This window comes from Phaethon aethereus, assembly GCF_964289735.1.
Source record: "Phaethon aethereus genome assembly, chromosome: 20".
Taxonomy (NCBI): domain Eukaryota; kingdom Metazoa; phylum Chordata; class Aves; order Phaethontiformes; family Phaethontidae; genus Phaethon; species Phaethon aethereus.
The window spans coordinates 2504211-2524086 of record NC_138596.1 but is presented as its reverse complement, the minus strand read 5'-3'; the positions used below and the strand labels follow the sequence as shown (position 1 = coordinate 2524086).

General features: G+C 50.1%; 1 protein-coding gene across 1 annotated transcript in view; it reads right to left on the bottom strand.

Moving 5' to 3' along the window:
• Nucleotides 1–11493: 11493 nt before the first annotated feature.
• The window catches only part of EHMT1 (euchromatic histone lysine methyltransferase 1), a 53237-nt gene continuing 44854 nt past the window's right edge, over nucleotides 11494–19876 (bottom strand). Inside the window, exons 23-25 of the mRNA XM_082009095.1 lie at nucleotides 17774–17852; nucleotides 14658–14833; nucleotides 11494–14363 (exon numbers count right to left, since the gene is read on the bottom strand). Of these exons, the coding sequence (XP_081865221.1) occupies nucleotides 14180–14363; nucleotides 14658–14833; nucleotides 17774–17852 (439 nt within the window). The 3' untranslated portion in view covers nucleotides 11494–14179. The remainder of the gene's footprint in view (nucleotides 14364–14657; nucleotides 14834–17773; nucleotides 17853–19876) is intronic.

The window sequence follows — 19876 nt, the reverse complement described above, 5'->3', positions numbered from 1 at the left end:
ATCCCAAGATGCTTCATTCCTGTTATAAAGGGGTTATATAAAACAATAACAGGTCACAACCAGGCATCAGGGACACCATTGCATCACTAGACTCTTCAGGCCACATTACAGGTGACATTAGGGGCCTGCGGGTGATCCGTATACAACACATGATAAAACCCTGCTGTAATCATTCAGCACCAGGACACAAGGAGGTGGCATCTCAGGAACACAACTCTGATGATTTATGACGCACTCAGGACTCTCCAAAGACATTATTTATTTGCATTACCGAGAGGACTTAATTATTCTTCCTCACATTAGAGGGGATACTGAGAGCTTTTATTACTGAGAAAATTTTAATCAGCAAACAGAGCACAAGCCACAACCAAACACTTATTGCAAGGAAAGTCAGAAGGCTGACAAGTTCGTATTTCAAACCCTCACTGTATACAGCTGCATGTGCCTGAACTGCACAGGCTGACCCATAAATGAGAGAAACTGCCTAAACGTAGCAAAGCTGAACAAACTTTTCGGTGGGTAGTGCTGCAGAACAGGCCCAGCAATGCCAGAAAGTGGGAAATTAGAGGAAGAAACCATGGTTAGCAATTTCACATCACGAGAACTGGCAAGAACAGGGGTTAAACATAATAAATAATGCAAAGCACATTTAGGACCAGGAGCCCTATTTTCTTGTCAGAGTTTTGGCAGCAAGTGGAGTCCAGTGGTCAGAAGAGGGACCTTGAAGGTATCCAGCAATGCTTCACAGGCACTAAACCTATTGCCAGCTTCTGGAAACAAGCAAGCCATAAACATTTCTAAAGCATTTCTATTTTTAAAAATTAAGGCAAAGTTTCAAAAAGTGTTTGTAGCCCAGTGGGATTCTCATAAGCACCTCAGCAACAGGCACCCAATTCCTGATGAAGTCAGCACTCAACTTACTGCAAAGCGTTGTTCATATCCAAGAGCAACTGAAAGCGTGGTGGGGCACGCCTGCCGATGTTGCTGGAGTTCCCAAAGGTGACAGTAACATCAAAGATGTAGCGATGGTCCCATCCAGCCTGCACAGGGACCGTGTCTGCCATTTCCAGGCTGGGGCAGTCCAGAAGGTGATGTCCCATCACCAAACACACAACACAGCACCCAAAGGTGACAACAGCCCCTCAAGTGGTGTTGCTGGTTGCTTCCTTCCCCAGATGCTCACTGCTTAGCCTAACGTGGAGCTCCAAGTCTTTTTCCCCCTGAAAGCAGTGAAAAGTTTTTGCCTTGCAAAAACTAATGTCATTAAGAAAACATGTAGGAATCCAAAGGGAGGTCACATGTATTTAAAAAAAAAAAAGATTTATGCTTATGGTTGCATTATTCCTAGCGAGAAAAACATTCCTGTGCCATTGCTTGGTTTTCTGGGATCAGAGAAATTGCCTGTGGTCTTAAAATAAGAAAGAATCAATTTGAACAAAAAAAAAATCCAAAACCCCATCTTTGTCTCCTTGGAAGTCACCCCACCTCAATCTGCTGTGGGACTTGGACCTTTCATAGAGAAAGAAAAATCATAAAACTCTGGGCCAACTGGTACTCAATGCCCAGCTGAGGAAGGCGAGTGGAGGCAAAACCATCCAACATGAGCAGTCTGCCTCTCATGTCCAGCTGTTTGATGGTTTCTTTAACATCTAAGAAGCCTCTATGATCATCAGGTCAAATGCTTCTTCAGTTAACTAATCCAGGACCTTAGACCAGACGCAACCAGGAGTGCTCCCCTCCCTGGGTCAATTTTCTTCCACGAGCACACCACCACGACGGTCTCTTCCCCCACCCTCCCAGGGAAGAGATGAGTCCCCACGTTCCTGCAGACGATGGTGTTTGCTATTCAAGTTACTACTTGGTGAAATACAAGTGTACAGCCAGATTTTTAGATACTGGCATCTCTACAAGTTAAACATAGTAATTACAGCTCGCAAGCATTCAGGGGAGGGACACGTTTCTCTGCCAGTGAATGGGGCATTCAGTATCCACTTGACATCATCTCCTGGAACATGAAAATTAGAGGGATCATCACTTGGGTAGAACAGAAATGTGCATTAATGCCGGTGAGCAGGGTGGTCAGCTCAGCTCCCAGAGCTGTTGGCGCTCTGCCTCTATGGGATCATCTGCTTGAAGCTACAGAGTAACCTACCAAGGGCTAAAGGCCGAGACCACCAGGACCAGGAGTCGGTTGACGGCCAGAAGTGGTTGGTCTTCAGTAAACTGAGCTCTTTTTACTTTTGAGCAAAAAGGGCAAAGTTAAGAGCAACAGAAGCTGCTTTGGAACAGGACTTGACTCCTGGGGTATTTTGAGCAGAGCAAGCTTGATGGTACCTCCTGTATGGGCAACAAGGTTGTGGCAGTGGCTTCAAGGCATCCCTGACAGGATCACCAGTTGTTTTTGTAGTCTGAGCTAAGTGGGAACAAAGGGGAATGGTACATCCTGGTGCTCAAAGCTGCCAGGACCTCTACCTGCTCTAAATAGCTTCCCTAGCCACCACAGGCAGTGGGGCTGGAGGGCACAACAGCCCAGATGAGCCCCATTGAATCACCTTCTGGACACAGCAAAGAGAGGTCCACCAGCCATGTCTGGGTAGGAAGAGTTGACCACATCACTTGAGCAGGTAACCATAGCCACACAGGCTGATACTTCTATCCAAAAAACATGCAGGAGAACAGTACACCTTGTAGAAAAAGTGGTTCTTGAAAGCAAGGAGAGCCTGGAGGCGTGTTAACAACAGCCTGGCTTTCTGCTCAGATACTAACAGCAGCAGAGAGCACGAACGAGGAAAAAGTTACAAGCGAAACAAATCACATCCAAGTCAGCAAGCCTCGCTGCAACTGATTTACACTATCCGGGAAAAGGAAAGTCTGAAAGGAGCACCACTTTTCCCCACTTTGAGGTCTCACCTCCCTGCCAGGATGGAGGAACAGGCCCATGGGGTGGTTGCACACTGCTCTGCTCTTCTCTTCAGTTTACTCCCAGCTCCATCAGCCTCCCCAGCCAAGTCAGCCTGCAAACATCGGGTCCAGCACCATGCTGACATTGCCAGGCATGGTCTTCATCCATTTCCCAACCTTTCCAGGTGCCTCATTCATTTTATACGCAACCAGGACAAAAATTCAATATTCTAATCAGAAATTGGTTGCTTGTGTTAGTCCTAAAACATTCAATAACTCACAATAACTGAGCAGCCTTGTTCACTGTTTAGAATATTTCTCTTTACCAAGATCTTTACTGTTCCCATTTCATACAGTTTAATAAAGGATTAGTTCTTGGGAACAGCTGCATTTTTCACTTAGCTGAAAAATAAACACATCAGGCTCATTTTGCTTTGCAAGCAGCATAAAAGCCAGAGTTCAATACTTTCCAAGAGAAGTGTTACGTGCTCTTGATGTTCTCTCCTCATCCCACCTTGGAGCCCTGTAAACCCTCTCCTCACTCAGAAGGAGATTCTCTCCCTGCAAAAAAACCTACAGGAGTTTGGCAGTTGCACAGACTAACCCCAGATGTCTGTACAACTCTGAGCAGCAGCTCCCAAAGCTGGAAGGCCGTTAGACTGCATCCTCATTTCTTCCCTCATTGCCTTCTCCTCTTGTTATCTACTGAGGACGCAGTAGAAAATAACACTGCATAAAGCCACCAGGTTGTCAGTGGTTTGCAGAACACAGCCTGTGCGAGACTGCAATCCAGCAAGCGTTTGGCATCTCTGATCTGGGGGCCTTTCTCCTGGGATGTGAATAAAAACAGCTTCTTAATTAAAGTCCTGAGTATTGATTTCATTTTCATCCTATTAACTGCTTTGCCCTACACGTGTTTGCTACACTCTGTAGGATTCCCCTTACCCCACCCTGTATACATACAAATGGCAAAGATAAAACAGCTTCATTAGTCCTGACTACTCTTCAGGCACCAGTTTCATTTTTTGCTTTAAAGTGCTCATAAAAGAGCCTCCTTGACAGCTTCCAGGCCTGCATCTCTCCAGCAGAGCTAAGATGCATGAACCAACATCAAGAGCTCTGCTACTTTTGAAAGAGAAGAAGGAAAAAAAAACAACTCTGCACAGCCCATGACAAAACCCACCTTCTGGGTAACCTCACACATCTAGCATGGGGTAGGTGATGGGAGCTGGCAGGGTCAGAAAAGCAAAATCCCTGGAGCTAATGCCACATGCTGATCCTTTCCTTCTTTTTCGTAAAACAGTAGCAAGAGTTTGTCCTTAAAAACTGAGCCCCAGCGGAGTCTGAGCGGCACAAGGTCAGGTCACTCTGTTTTTCCTGCCAAGAGGAAAATCAAAGCTTTTTTTGTTCCCCTCTACACAAGCAGATATGGGAGAAAGCCTCACCAGTGAGAGAAGCGAGACAAGTATCACGTTAAGAGAATGAAAATATGGCAAAAATGGAAAAGAGTAGAAAGACAATAGATGGAGGAGAACAAGCAGAAAAACAGCATTTTCCACAATCCTAGAAAAGAAAGGCACTGAAAGATCTGAGAGTTTGTACTGCATCCTCTGAGGTTATTTGCATCGGTAACCATGCAGTTCATGAACTTACACAACCACATGGACTTTGACCCAAAGAAGTGATAATCAAAATTAAGACTTCGCCACAAAAAAGGAAAACCACCAGAGGGAAGAGCTATTTAGACAAGCTGATAGGAGAGGCATGTAAATATTCTGAAAGAAAAAGCTATTTTTAACTCTTCATTATTTTTATGACACCAAAGAAGTGGATGGAAGAAATGAGAGTTGGCTGGGAAGCTCAGACATGATGGTCCCTGGAGAAGTTAGAGCTGGCAGGTGATATGGTGAGGATAACCCCAGACAGGTTGGTCAGGGCCTTTACTGCCCTTCCCAATCTCCTGATGTTTGAACTCCCTTTGATTTTGAGCTGAAATCCCAGGAATTTCTAGCACTCACAACCACAAGTAAATACTTGTGTCATCCAAATCTGGGAATTGGCCTGAAGTGCAGCTGGGTAAGGGAAACAGCCTGACACTCGTTGGTATCTTAATACCAAGGGCATCTACTTCAAAGGTCAATAAAGAGGGATCAATAATCTGAACAGTGATTTTAACTTTCTCCAACGTGAAGACCTGCTGGCTTTCAAAAACATAGTTGATCGCCAAAGACTTCTGGTAAAGCTTCACATCTGGATCTGGGTTATTTTTCCAAGGCAGAATTGAGTTAAATCATTTGTTTAGTTCTGGGCAGTACTTGGATGTTTACACTGATTTAAGAATTAGCTTGAAAATTGTAATACGTGCCAAGTTGAGCTGCAGCAAGGACCAACTACATATGAGGTATCTGAGCTCTATCCCACAGTCCAGATTCTTCTTTCTCTGTTTTGTTTCAAGAAATAAGGCTCAATAACATCAAAACAGCATGTCCTGAGGTCCAGCCCTCCGCTGGAAAAAGTCATCACAGACATCGCTGAAGCTGCATTCGTGATGCTGTGACAGGATCTCAGTTCTGCAGATCTGTAGACCAGGCAGCACTTATTTCAACTGAATTAGCAAGAAAGGTCTGGAATGGTTAATTGAAATTATTTAGCCATAATGTTTTGCCCTTCTCCTCCTCCCCCCGGCATAATGTTTTCTAAATTGAATTCCTTTAACAGAATCCAATATACAGCAAAACTGTTGTTCTAGAGAAACGTAACATTGCAGGTCTGGCCGATCACCCCCCACCCCAGCCCCACGAGGCAGCAGCGCCCAGCGATCCCTTTTCTGTCCCCACCTCAGCCCAGCAGCAACCGGAGCCAAGCACCGCAGAAGGGAGTTTCCTTCGGTCCAGGTCCGTGGGGCAGTGACGACACCGGGATCCCACCGGCAGTGCGGCTGCAAGGAGGGCTCGGCACCAGGAGCTCCCCTCGGGTCCTGCATCTTCCTCCCCGTGCCACAAGGCCGGGGAAATCTGTGCTTAACCAAGCCACTCATCTCTCCTCTGACTTTCTTCTGCATGCAACGTACGAAGAATTACAGAGACATTGCAAATAACTGGAAAAAACTCATTTTGCATAGGCCAGTAGACCTTGAGATCCAGGCACCATCCAAAATAATGTGCATTTTTACCCACGGGAGAGGTTTCCACAGAGTCAGGGCAAACGCAGAGGCAGCAAACGGTACCTTCACGCAACTGCGGAGGGTCTGGCAAGCGGCGTTCCAAGAAAGAGCTCTGCAAAACAGAGCACGCGGCTCCCAGCGGCAGCATGGGGACAGTTGCCTGCCAGGCACGTGGGAACACGACGCTCAGAGCGCGAGATGCGTCAGTCTGCACGAAGCTGAAACTTTGCACAGAGAAACCATTTAAAGTATCACGCCCCGAAGCAGAGGTCACCATGTCTGGGGAGACGGCTTATCTGTAAGAGCAGACGCTGCGCTGCTGGGTCTCCTGCTACGGGAGAGCTGGGGAGCCGTACTGGGAGGGCTCTGTGTCCTGGGAGGTGCCCAGCACAGAGCATGGGAGGTTGCTAATTATCAGAGAAACGTGCATTCAGCAGCCAGACCCCTGAATTCAGAGCACACCCAGCCCGCGGGTTTAACGCCATCTTTACCAGCAGATACATTGCATGGAGACACAAGGTTGGAAAGTTTGCAGGTCATTTAGTATTCTTTTCCCAGCTCTGCAAGAGGTTAATTAAGTTGCAATAGCACTTTCACAGAAAAAAAATAATTAAAAAAAAAAATCTATCTGCGCAAACAATTGACTACGTTTTCCAGACTAGTTTTAATAGGAGAAGCTTGGACCTCTTAAAAAACAGTATTATACCAGACTCTTTCTTTATCTCCCCTAATGTCGTTGCAAGTTAGGCCCCAAATCCCTGCCTTCCTATTCTATTTGTCTTCATATGAGAGCAGGACGGTCTCCTCTCACGTGCATGTACAGGACCCAGCACAGCAGCAGCCTCAGTAGTTGTTCATGACTTGGGGTGAAGTTTTCAAATGCCTGTAGGCAAGTCGAGATCAAAGGACCACACAAGCCACTGGGAAGTTCTATTCCCACTCTACTGATGGGAATCTGAGGCAAAGAGGTATCTTTCAGCTACGGAGAAGATACAGTGCATGGAGGGATGGGCAGGAGGATCCATGGCGCTACTTAAAATGTGCCAACTCCTTAAAACACACAAAGCCTTCACATGGGGCAAGAGGCAAGGCAGGGGATTGCTCATCCACCACCAAATGCAGCCAGCCCTGGGGCAGAGCAGGGCTCTGAATCATGTCTCATAGCTGAGCAATTCAGCAACAGCTGAGTTCAAGACAAGGATTTATACCCCAATGAAGTTCAGAGCTAGCTTATACACAAAGTATGTCAGCACAAAGTTGCCTGAACCCATTTTTGCCACCCCTTTGATAACCGGCAGCTTGGCACTTGCCCGCTCCTGTCCCCATGCACACGTTGGGTGCTGATGTGGAGCATCAGCTCCTGCTCTTTCTTCCACCCCAAGGTCCACAGCTCCAGCACCCCATCAGGTACCCAGCTTGACCCGCTCTCCCCAGAAGAGCTGCGGCTGCTCCAGGAGATTTGCACCGTGGGCAGAAGAGCAGGTCCCAGACACAGCACGAGGGAAAACACAGACCATCACCAGCAAAACAAAATGCTTTCGTGCCACAGAAGTTCCTGAACTTCTTCCAACCCCTTCTGTTTTGAAGAGATGTTCACGACAGAAATAAGAATATTCTCCCCAATCCTTTTTTTATTCATTTATCCAGTCATTTTGCTAATGTTGCAGGCCATCTTTGCTGTTCACAAATTCCCAAGCAATTTATTCCAGCTATTCTCCTCCAACACCTGCACAACTAGAGAAATTCTCTTCCCAGCAGAGGCAGAAGAAAAGAATATTCATCTTATTATGTCTGGGTAAAGCTTATCTGCTTATTTGCTGTGCTGAATTATATTTACAGAGCACAACAAAGACAAAGGCAAGTGCACTAATTGCTGTTGCTCAGGTGGAATATTTTCTGCCCACCCTGAGCCCTGCATCAGTGGGGCTTTATACTTTATCTAGTACAAGTGAGCCGCGCAGAAGGCTTTTATTGTTTACCCATCACCACTATATTTTCTGAAAGAAGGAAGAAAAACCTCGATGTGTTCTTGTATCTTGTTCTGCTTTTCCAAACAAGGATTGCTGAAATTTTTTTTAAGCTTATTACAACTCACAGACAAATACATCACCATTTATATCAACCATGTTCTGAAAACACAGATGGAGGCTCTTTCAGAGGACAGGGGAAACTCTCAATAATCAAGTGCTTTACATCCTCAACACAGTGGGGTCCAGACACCCACCTCCCCAGGCTCTCAAGGGATGAGCATGACGCAGCAAACAACTCCCCAGCAGAGAGGGCTTCTAGCCCCAAAATCTTTCTGTTTTCCACCTTATCAACACCACAAATCCTCATCTTACCTCCAGCTGATTTAACTACAGAGCAGCCCACGAAGCCCTCGTTCATACAGCAGAGCCCAGGTCAGGCACCAGCATTGGGGTTTTTAAAGCATCCCTGGAAGGGCGGCAGCAGCGTGGGATGGGAATTAATTTGCCTGTAAAGAGGGCCAGCTTACCCTTTTCCCCCTTTCCCTGGGGAAGGGAAAAACATCCCAAATGCAAAATGCAGCTGTTGTTCCCTCGGCGTCCCCAGAGCTCCCTGCCCTGCTCCCCAGCCACCTCCTTCAAATGAACTCAGCCCGAAGTGCACTTGGCTCGGCCTGGGCTTAGAGGTGTTTATGCCTTTTGCAAACCCACCCTCAGTGGTTAACTGGGCCCGTAGGATCCATCTGTGTCCAAAGCTTTCTATTCCTGCAGCAGTATTAAAGCACTTGTGGTGCTTCAGGACATGGTTTAGTGGGCATGGTGGTGTTGGGTTGACGGTTGGACTTGATGACCTTAAAGGTCTTTTCCAACCTTAGTGATTCCGTGATTCTGTGTGACGCAGCAAGACGTCATCCCTGCCCCGTCTTCCGCCCAGCACCACCAGCAGTGTGGGATCCCCAGCAGTTGCTTAACGCAGTCGTTAGGTGCTGAGTCCTCTTTAATGACTCCCTCGCTGATTAAACAGAAATTAAAAGGCAGAGTTGAGCAGGAATACTCAGGCGCGGAGCTGCCCCGTTCTACCTCCCCCTCGCAATTCGAGCGGCAGCACCGCACCTCCGCTCGCAGGCTGCGTTAGGTGTTATTTGCTTTTTCTGGGCATTTAGTCCGTTAGTGTTATCGCCTGGGGAAGGGACGGAGGGGCTGAGCCCAACCTCCCCCCGCATCAGTCCCTCTCCCCTCGCCTGCCGACTTTCAGCTGGAAGCTCAGCCCGACGCGAGGCTCTCATAGCCGGCAGCCGGGGCACCAAGGCCTTTCCGTGCGACAGCGATAGCGCCTGTGGCTTTTCATCCCGCTCCGTAGCACTAGGGAGGAAATTAAAAGGGCGATAAGGGAGCTCTTTTGGCAGACAAGGGAATATTCTGTGCTATCGGCAAGATAAACTAATATTTCTTCCAGCTCTGGCAAAGGCTCAGGAATGAGATGTGGGGTGAAATCGTACATTTACGGAGGTTTTATAACTCTTACCTGCCGCTCCCACGCTGCGGGATAACCATCGCCCTCGCTCATATTTCCTCGGCAAGGGAGGTCAGCGGGACGAAGGGAGAGACGGAGCCTATAAAGAGGAGAAGCCAGATCTGCCCTGGAACTGCAGGGTAATTCCATGGCTTCGCTGGTGCAGTCCAGCTGCAGGGTGATGGGCGCTGCCTTTCCGGGGCCTTTCTAACCCCCGCCGTGTCCAGCAGCCCCCGGAGAGACGAGACCCACGAGCTCACCCGCTCCATGAGCTGCTCGGCGCGCAGCAGCTTTGCGGAGGGAAATGCCGCGTGATGCCGGGCGGCTGGGACTGACCCATCCACCCTCGCCCGCTGGCCCCCGAGCAGCCGCCAGCCCCTGTACGATGCTCCCCTATAGCTATAGGGGGGCCGGTGCCGGGTGCAGGCGGGAGCTGTGCACGAAGGAGCCCAGCTCAGCGCCACAGCCCAGCCCCCCGACAAAGCACCCAAATTGCCCGGCCCCGCTCCTGTAGCGAATTAGCACATCGCCGCCGTGCACCCCAAGTCGCGAGTGCGGTGCAGCACCCCAAAAGGGCCGTCGCACCCTGCCCCGCAGAGCCAGCGCTGCGCGCAGGACCCCGCTCGGTGCAGACCCGCCGCGTGCCCCCACCTGGGCCTGGGGGTCCCCAGCCTTCCCTGGGGGGGATCCAGCGGGAAAAAGAAGGGGAGCGGGGATGTCCGACGCGTGGAAGGAGAGCAGCGTCTCCTCCAGCTCTGTGAAGTCAGGGGGTTTTCCCTGTTGCCCTCCTCCCAGCCACGCGGGTGCGGGCGGGAGCCCCGCGCCCCGCCTGAGCGCAGCACCCAAACCCAGCATCCAGCCCTGGTCTCGCCCCCCAGGACGGCCGTGTGACCACGGGGACGTCCTGAAGCATCACACGCCGAGCGCCAGATCCCCCAGGACCCCCCGACGGATGATTGAAGGTTCCTTTGCACCTTCAGCGGAGCCGCGAGGCCTCGCGTCTGACTTGGCAGTAGCTGAGAAGGAAAAATAATCCTCTCGTGTCGGTAACGGCCACGAGCAAGGGGACTGCCGGCTGCTCGGGAGCAAGGCCTGGGGCAGATGCTTGTGGCTGCATTGAAAGAAAAGCGAGGCCTCTCTTCAACAAAAGCAAAATCCGAGCTACAGACACCCCCTCGGGCAGCCCGGGGCGTGCGCAGCGAAGGCCGGGCACCAGCGGTTCGTGAGGTGCCCTTGGTCCGTGACAGAGGAGCTTGGCTTCAGGGCAAAATATTCGTGTTAAAAATGTTGCACCCTTTGAAACGAAGCGTCTCAACAAGCCGCTGCCCTCGGCCGAGCGGAGTCGGCAGAGCGGCCGAGGAGGCTTCACGCGCCTTCCCCGGGCCCAGAGCCCCCAGCTCCACGCCGGCGGTTTCGGGAGGGCGTGGGGCAGCGACGGCCCCTTTGCCTGCGCTGTCCCTGGAGCAGCCGCCGAGCCGGGGCCTGCTGGCCTTGCGGGAATTCCCGTTAAAACGGGCAGCCCTTCCGCGGCCCGCCCTCGCCTGCGGAAACGTGGTGGGGCGTTACCTGCGCAGACTTAATTTGCGGTTGTTTGCGCAGAGAAGCAAAGGCATCGCCCAGCGGCGCTGGGGGTCACCTGTGGCCTTGCCTGGGGGTCACCTGTGCTCAGCCCCCGCCCGGTGCAAATCCCCGCTGCACCCAGGACAAGCGTCGTGGACGTTTGCCACCCTCAACCCCAGGAAAATAACTGACTTCGGGAAAGTTACATTCAGAGATTAGACCTCTCTGGGGGTTTTCCGCTTATCACCTTCAATTAAAGCATATTATTTTCATTATAATGTTTAATTATACAATATTGGAATGTATTATCATAATTAGCGTTAGCCCATAGTTAAACGCTCTTGACATGCGAGAGCACGTGGGTACATCCAGGGGTCCTGCTCGCTTTCCCCGCTGTTCCCAGCGGCACCCGTTGCAATTCCAGCGGCAAAACGCACGATTCCTCCTCAAACAAACCCAACCTAAAGACGCCGCTTTTTATCGACCGGCTGCCCTCAAGCCGCCCGACCGGTGAGTGAGGATGACGAGGGCACCCCTGGGGCTCCGCGTGAGGCGAAGGCTCCGGCCGGGCGGGCGAGCGGTGGGTGAGCGTGCGAGGCGGCGGGCGCAGCCCTCCCCGCTGCCCCCGTCCCCGCCGGCATCGGGCCGGGCTTCTCCTGCCGATTACGACTGTTTTTTTATCGGCTGGCGGCGACGCGCAGACGGTCGCTCTCCCGACGCGGCGGGTTGGGGCGAGGGCGCGCGCGGGCCCTGCTTAGTCACGCAGCCTCGGCAGCCCCCAGCCGGCACCACGGGGCTCAGGGGGACCCGCGGACACGCGCCCCACGGCAGCCCCCGAACCCAGCCCCTGCGCCGCTCCGTGCTGCTGGCCCAGCCGAACACCCGCCCGGCCCCGCGGTTCCGCCCCGCCGCCTCCTCCCGCGACAGGCGACGTCCCCGCGCTTTGCTCAGGAGCAGGTTCTCCCCCTCACCCCTTTCCTCAGCCTTTTAAATTTAATTTTATTTACTTGCCTCCGTGCAGGGACGGGGTCCCCCAGAGCCCTGCACGGAGCGGGGCACCGGCGCTGCCAACGCCGCAGCACCAGCCCGGGCTCCCCAATGGGACGACTTGAAGACTGAAGAATTACACAGAATTTAAAAAACACCCCCCTCCCCCCGAACAAAAACCAAACAGACACTTAGGCTGCTTCTTCCTTGCTCGACAGTGTGCAGGGCTTGGGGGTTTTTCTTTGCTTTCTTCATTTTCCTTCCAAGCCCAAGCACGAGCAGCTCATCCCGGCCGGAGGTGCCCCAGCCCCACACGGCACCGTCCCCCCAGCCCCCTGGCATCGCCGCTGGCAGACAAAAAGGCCAAACTCCTTTTAAAGCACTTTTTTTTTTTCTTTTTTTATTGATTTCATTGAAAACAGAACAAGAAAATGATCAGAGCCAAAAGACTGCTCCTTTAAAACTGTCAAAAACATTAACAGAAAAAAAATAATAATAATAATAAACATGACGGCATTATGAATGTTCTAGAAGAGATGAACAAAAAAACCTGTTACTGCACTAATTACAGTATTTAAAGATATATGCAAAAAAAAAAAAAAATTAAGATAATGACCTGCCCAGCCACCACACAAAAGGTGATGGCAAATTTATTCACACTACAATACTAACAATTTAAAAAAAGTTTTGTGTTTTTTTCCTGCGTTTTTATACTAAAATCACTTTGTTCTTTTTATACAATTGATAGTTTATATTCACGTGGTGAGCAAAAATCACACCAGAATCAGCACCGTTTTGTTTTGTGGTTTCTTTTTGTTGTTGGTTTTTTTTTTTAATTATTTTTTTGTGGTTTTCTTTTTTTCTTTTTAATGCTAGTCCCCAATGTTTCTGTAATGGTAAAAAATAAATCAGTTTATTGAAACCTCATAGCGTGTGGCTTAAAAATTAATCGAAGGTGCCCAGCGTTGAGGAAAGTGATGGGAACAGACAAGCTGGTGGCATCTGGGTTCTTCTCGCCGTGACATGTCCTGTCCGCTGTTCGCCCCAGCCGGCAGGCGCGCGTCGAGGTTCTCTATAATATATATATCATTCGCTTTATTTTTAAAAAAAGAAAAACTGATTTTCGTAAGAAGTTAGTGTCTTGTACGATCCCCTTCAACTGTCCCTCTCTAAAACCACTAATGCGACGGGAGAGGGGAATCCTTCCACGGATGAACCGAACACTGAGACAGTAACACGGCCAAGCGGCGCCGACGAGAGCTGGTTTGGAACGGTGAAAGCCCGGGAGGGAGCAGGGTCTTAGGGGAAGCGTCTCTGGCTGGCTCGGGAGAGAGCCAGGGACCAAAGGGGTTGTGAGGACTGTGGATTTCTTCTCCTTGGAAGAGAAAAAAGCCGGTGGATTTGGTAACAAGGAGGGTATTTGTTAGAAATGCCCTCTAGCTTCTAGGGAAAGGCCCCGCTGCAACGCCCTGCGAGATGTGGGAGAAATTCATGATTAAAAAAAAAAAACAAACAACTAAAAAAACAACCAAAAAACCAAACAAACCAACAAAAACCAACCAGCAGAACCTGCCCCGGGGCTGTGCCAGGCAAACCCAAACGCCAGCACCTCCCTCTCCCTCCCCCCTGGTTTTTAGAAAGAAAGTCCCATCAAGTATTCAAAGTTTATTACAAGTGAACTGGAGATGACTTGGCATGAGCGATCCATTCAATTAACAACAGGCGGAGGACGGGCGGCTCTCCCTCGGCTCTGACAACACTTAGCACATTAAGAGACAGAGGCCAGGACAGCTTGCATGGAAAAAAAACACAACAGCCACCCCTCCACACGCAACTGTGAAAACCAGCAGCTTTCCAGGACCAGGGAGGGGAGAACAACATCACGGAGGCGGGATTTGTTTTTAGTTATTCCTCAAGTAACAGTCGGTGGCACAGCCCTAATGTCACAAACCCTTGGCTTTCCTTGAGCGGGGGGGGTTTTGTGGATTTTTTTCGTTTGCTTTTTTTTTTAATCCCTCTTTAAATGGAAATTCAGACAGTATGTGAATCTATAGGGTTAAAACAAGTCAGTCTCTGGGGAGCGGAGCCTCAAAAGGGGCCGGCTGCCGTGGCAGAGCTGGTGTCTGGGAGCCCATTTTCCTGCGTGTCCTGGGACAAGGTGCTCGCCTGCCGCTGGGCCAGCGCTGAGCTCGAGTGTTTGCACTTGGGTGAACCGCACTGACAGCTGAAGTATTTGCCTTTGATGTCCCAGAACCTGTCTCCGTAGTCAAAGCTGCGAGAGAGAGAGAGAGACAGGGTCACTGCAAAGCAGAAGCCTGCAGGAGCAAGAGGGACCGCGCAGCAGCGCAGGACACCGGGGTCAGCAATCCCGGGTGCTGCCACAATTTGGGTTTGTGCAAAGCTCCAGGGGATGGAGTGCGCTTGTGGGATCCCCAGAAGACTCTGTGGACACGGCCGGAGAACCAAAGGGATGGAGTGAAGCAGCCCGGGAGCAGCGGAGCTCTTGTCCCTCTGCACTCCATCCTTCCCCGAGCGAGGCGGTGGCAGCCCTGGGGACAGCACCTACCCGATCTCTTCTCCAGCTTCTATATGCCTCGTGCTGAAGAAGGCGATCCTGGGAAAGCGGAGGTCCTGATGCGACATGAAGACTCGCACTGGGATGAGGTTTGGCTCGCAGAGGTGGTTTATGAAGCGGCTGATGTTGCCATAGAAACGAGCATCTATGCAGTACACCTCGCCATCCTAGAGGAGAAATGTTGCGTCCCTCATTAGATGAGGTTGGGTTTAGTATTATTACTTCTACTTGTTTAAAAAATCCCAAACGACCGAACTATCGGTCATCTCACTAAAACTCTGGAGAGCTTCACGAAGAACCACCACAAGGCAGAACACCCACTGTGGGTTTAAAAGGACTAAAGACACACAATTTTATATTCAACAGTACTCTGAAAATACAGTTTTCTGCAACGCCCTCTGCCCCCACAAGCCCAAAGACCTTTTAAAATGCCCCCGACACCAGCTGGCACATCAGTTCTCCCCAGCCCTCTTCTGCTAGAGCACCAGTTCGGCACAGTGGGATCGATGTTTGGTGCAGACAAACACCTTACGGGTAAAAGCCACTGGATAGAGGAACAGGCATCTGTTCTGTCCTCTAATGGAACACGACAGCTAAGAAACACAAAGCCAGAGCCTCGAGAAAGCACAGGTTTCTGCAGATAAAAGTGAAAGTGAGAACACAGAAATTCCCCTTCCAGAAAGCCCAGAGAGCAGTAATATTTTGTTTTCCTTGAAAATAAAAGAACGCCCCTCAGGGCTTTTTTATTCCAGCAGAGAATGACTGTGCAAAGCAGAGACTTTAATTACAGAAGCTAATTTCAGTTGCAAAGAGGCCAAAAGCAAAAGGATCCATTAGCAGTGCTCAAACTCCCTTTCGGGCAAGCACCTTGCCATCGTTAATGGATGAGCTGTGCCAGATCACACCACCTAGCTGGTACAGGAGCCCAGGGAAGATGTCCCAACCACCGGGGGAGGTGTCACCCCACATGGTCCCATATCACACACTGTGTTACCAGCTCTAATTTCAATTATAAGTAATTCCCATCACACCCTGACTTGCATCCATGGAAATGCCATGGTTGGTGAGGACAACATCACCCACTACCGCATCTAGTGACCATCTGGGAAGATCTGAGCTCTCCAGCATGCAAGTCAAGATGTGTTTCTCGAGAAAGGAGCCCGCTGCCTTGGCCAACACAAGCAGTGTCCTCGCTGTGAAGCTGCTGAGGAGGACGAGTCCCAAAGCAAACTGCTTCCCACCTTGCTACAAGGGTATTGGGAACACAAGAGTCACATGGTGGCAAGTAGAGAGGAAGAAGAGAAACCAGGAAACTGCTCTGGGCTGAGATGAGTCTCCTTCTCAAGAGTGGGAAGGCACCGGGGTTTCTTAGAAGGGAGGAAGCCTGGAGAAAGCCCTTCTTGCCTGCAGGCAGGCAGGGGTCACACAGATGCAGCAGCGTGCAGCCCCGACTGCCGCCGCTCCTCGATGGCGCACAGCGGGGCCAAGTGCGTGTGCAAGGACTGCAGAGGATGGGCCTGTGTGTGGGAAAGGGGTGGCTTCACACAAGCAGAAAGCAGCCACAGCAGCTAAAACTCAACCTCGTCTTTCCCAGAAATAGTGTGGTTTCTCCAGCTCTCCGGTATGGAGACAAGACAACTATCCCTTTAACCAGAGGAAGCCCAGAGAGCATCTGCTGTGCTACGTCTTCCTCCTGGCAACCCAGCAATGACAGAAAGTTTTTGCTGTTCGCTCCCTTTCAGGCACGGGACGGGATGTGACTGCAGGACCTGGCACGCTGAATAATTCACCGTGCACATGTGACAACTGTGCATGATGACATGATCAACATCAGTGTCAACCCAAGGTACAGGGACATCAGAAATGACATTCCCACCGTTGTCTTTCGCTACAGCACAAGCCCATCCAGACCACTCCTTCGGGACACACCAGGCTGTCCCTGCCAGGGTTGGGGTTCACACCCTTCGTCATCTCCCATCCCTCAGGAGCCCACAGGGCCCGGCTGGCTCTGCCCTGCCCTCCTCCACCTATCCTGATGGGCTTGTTTTAACCACCACTCAAGGACCTGGTGCCTGCTTTTCTACGGATGCTCCACTTTTCGGGGTTTCTTCAAAAAACCGAGGTGCTTGCACTTGTACTTAGGTGTCCCTCCTTGCTTCACTAAAGGCTTCGTAAGAGCAAACGCAGAGGTTCTCCCTCAAGGCAGCCAGCCAGGGACTAGCCCAAAGGCAAGGCAAGGCCCAGGTGGGCTCTTGCTCTTAAATGTACAAACCAGGCTGCAGCCCCCGCTGCTTTTCAACTTCTTAATTACAGTTTGACCCCTCTGTTTTCAGACTGACTACAAGACTCCTTACTTGCCTCTTCTCAGTTGTTGAATGTGTGCTGCTTTAAAACAAACAAACAAAGCAAAGCTGCTTTGTCACTAGCTGATGACAGAAACAAGACAGAGACTGTTTTACAGCTTTCCTTGGAAGCCACCCCACTCCTCTGAGTCCCCAGCTCACCTCTCTCCTCCTTTCCCAAGGAAAGTCTGAAGTGATGGCCTTGCTTAAAAGCTTTAGATTACTCTTTTCAAAGCAAGATTTCTGCTCTGAGATAGCCCTCCACAGAGCAGAGCGGGACAACTGCAGAATGGATGAGCAGAATGAGCCTCAAGTCCCTGCCAGGGTATCTGATGGATCCCTTTATAAGAGAATGGGTTTTTTTTTTTTTTTCAGTCTTCCAGCTCACCTTTTTATGAAGAACTTGCAGAGCTGCCAATCAACATAGCCGCAAACCCGCATATACACACCTGAGCATCAAAACCCGAACAACCGAACCCAGGATGTCCAAACAGTTTCGGCAGAAGGGCATCTTGCATCAAAACTGGTGTGGGCAGCATGTACCATGGTAGCCCGGCACTGCTGGGCTCTGTTTACCATTTTAGCAATCTCTAAGCCTTAGCACAACCACCCTGTATTTTGACTAAAACGCAGCGAGGATGCAGTCCTCCTCTTTGCAGGCTTTCAGATTGTGCTGTACATCAAGATGGGGACAAATATTCTCTTTGCTCTTTTGGAGAGGCAAAACCTTGGGTTTGTCTTGTTAGACACCTTCAGATACAGTACCTTGTTGTCAAGGTCGAAGAGGTAGGAGTCCTCTTCACGGACGTCTGCCTCGGAATCAGATATCAGCTCACCAACATACCTGCGGACAAACAGGAAAGGAGGAAATAAGATGCTCCTCCAATCACAAGCTTGGGTTTAAACACCTTCCCTTGGGAAGAGGGAAAGAAAGGGATATGGCCCAGCCACAGATGGCAACCCACAGCCTTAGCAGCGCAGGTCACCTCAGAGCCACCCGGACAAACGGAGCTCTGCCAACTTACAGCAGCTAAAATCTGGCTCCAAACTCCATCTTTTCAGGGCAACAATTTTAATATTAAAAATGGATTCTTACTTCCAACAAAATTTGCTTTTTCCCGAGGATTGTTTCCCTTTGCAAATCTCTTCGTTGGCCAAGATCAACACATTAATCTAATTCTCCGTACATTCACGGTCAGACTCACGCCCTGGTTCTCCTCTACACCACTGCAGTGCTTGCGCTGTTTACATCCCAGGGCAAAATGTTTGTGTCTCTCCTTCCTGTATTTTCCAGGGTATTTTGACTGATTACATGGGCTACGTACCTTAAAAAGTTTTGTTTTAAAACTCCTAGGTCTAACCTAACCTGGCAGGATCCCTGGAAGGGTCGAGGCTTCTTTCTCAATCCCTCTTGAACCAGAATAAATCCGAGCTGTGATGCCAGTAACAACCAACTTCTTGTAAAATCAGGTGCAAGGCAGATTACAACCAGGTCCTCCGAGCACCACAAAGCGTGTGCTGCTTGGCCTGGCTTGCTGAGAAGGACTGAACACACCCCAGACAGATGCTGGTTTCGATGCGAACCCCCTTGTTGCGGGAGTCCCTGCTGCACTGGTGTTCCCACATTTGTCTCCCCGTTTCCATCTTAAACAGTTTTGGACTGTCAAGGTCCAACATTTCCGGCCCTGACCTGCTTGCAATCAAAGTAAGAGGCACAAGGAAGAGAGGTACTGAGCCAGAGGGAGGATACAAGAAAGAAGCAGCAGCACAGTAGATGCTGGTATGTAAGTCTTCCCGGCCTGCAATGCAACGCTAATTAATTATAAGCAAAGGATTCACAATATGAATTAAATATTCTTTGCAGCATGGAGACTTCCATGATCAGCAGCCATTATCACAGCATTCCTCTGCAGCTCTCAAGGCATTTTCAGTGTTAACCAACCGTATCCATTTCCCCGCCGTGGCTCAAGGCAGCATTTAACTCCAGGGCTGGGGAAGAGGAGAGCCACGAAACGTTAACCTGGAGAGAACCCACGCACTCCGTGACAAGGGATCATTTGGCTGCAGTTCCCAAATCCACGCGATCTGGCCAGATTGCTTCGCCAGAGCAGGAGGCTGCCGCCGCATGTGAACCTCCTGCTTGTCCCCACTGCGTCTTGTTATTTATTAAAGTGCTCCTGCAAGGCTGCGGCATTACTGGAAATCACATGCTCGTTGGTGACCTAAAGCAACAGGAAGATGATGGCCAGAGAGGGAGAGAAATTGCTGTAGCATGGCACAGTAGCCAGCAGCAGCCGAAAAACAGCTGAATAATGCTGCACCGAGAGGCACTCTGCTCAGGGACACCCACTTCAGGTTTACAACTCAGTGAAACAAAAAAACACAATCTAATTAAAAATTGTTGGTTTGATATTCCTTTAAAGGCTATTCCTGTAACTCATTCCTTTCCCAGGACTGCTTACAGATACAAACGGTTCTCTAACTTCCCAGGTCCAAAGTTACAAAAGGACGTGCAAGAGGTACGTGTTGCTACCCAAAAAAGAGCAGGAGCATCAGCCCCTTCATTTAAGGACTCCCAAAGTCAAGCCAGTGTCTTTCTCCTCAGCAAGGCGTTCAGCACGCTGATGGCAAATAACTACATCTCAGAGCTTTACACTGCCACTCGTCACCACGAGATCAGAGCGCACTCCACGCAAAAATCAAGAGCAACAAGAAGTCCCTAGCACAGGCTCCAGCGTTTTCCACAGGGCGTGGAAACGGGGCTTCTCTGGCTGAAGGTGCGGCTAAAATGCCTGGCTTGATGCAGATGGTATCTTATTAGAGCATCATGGTTTTGCACAGAAATGAAGTATTTGAAAACGACGTAAT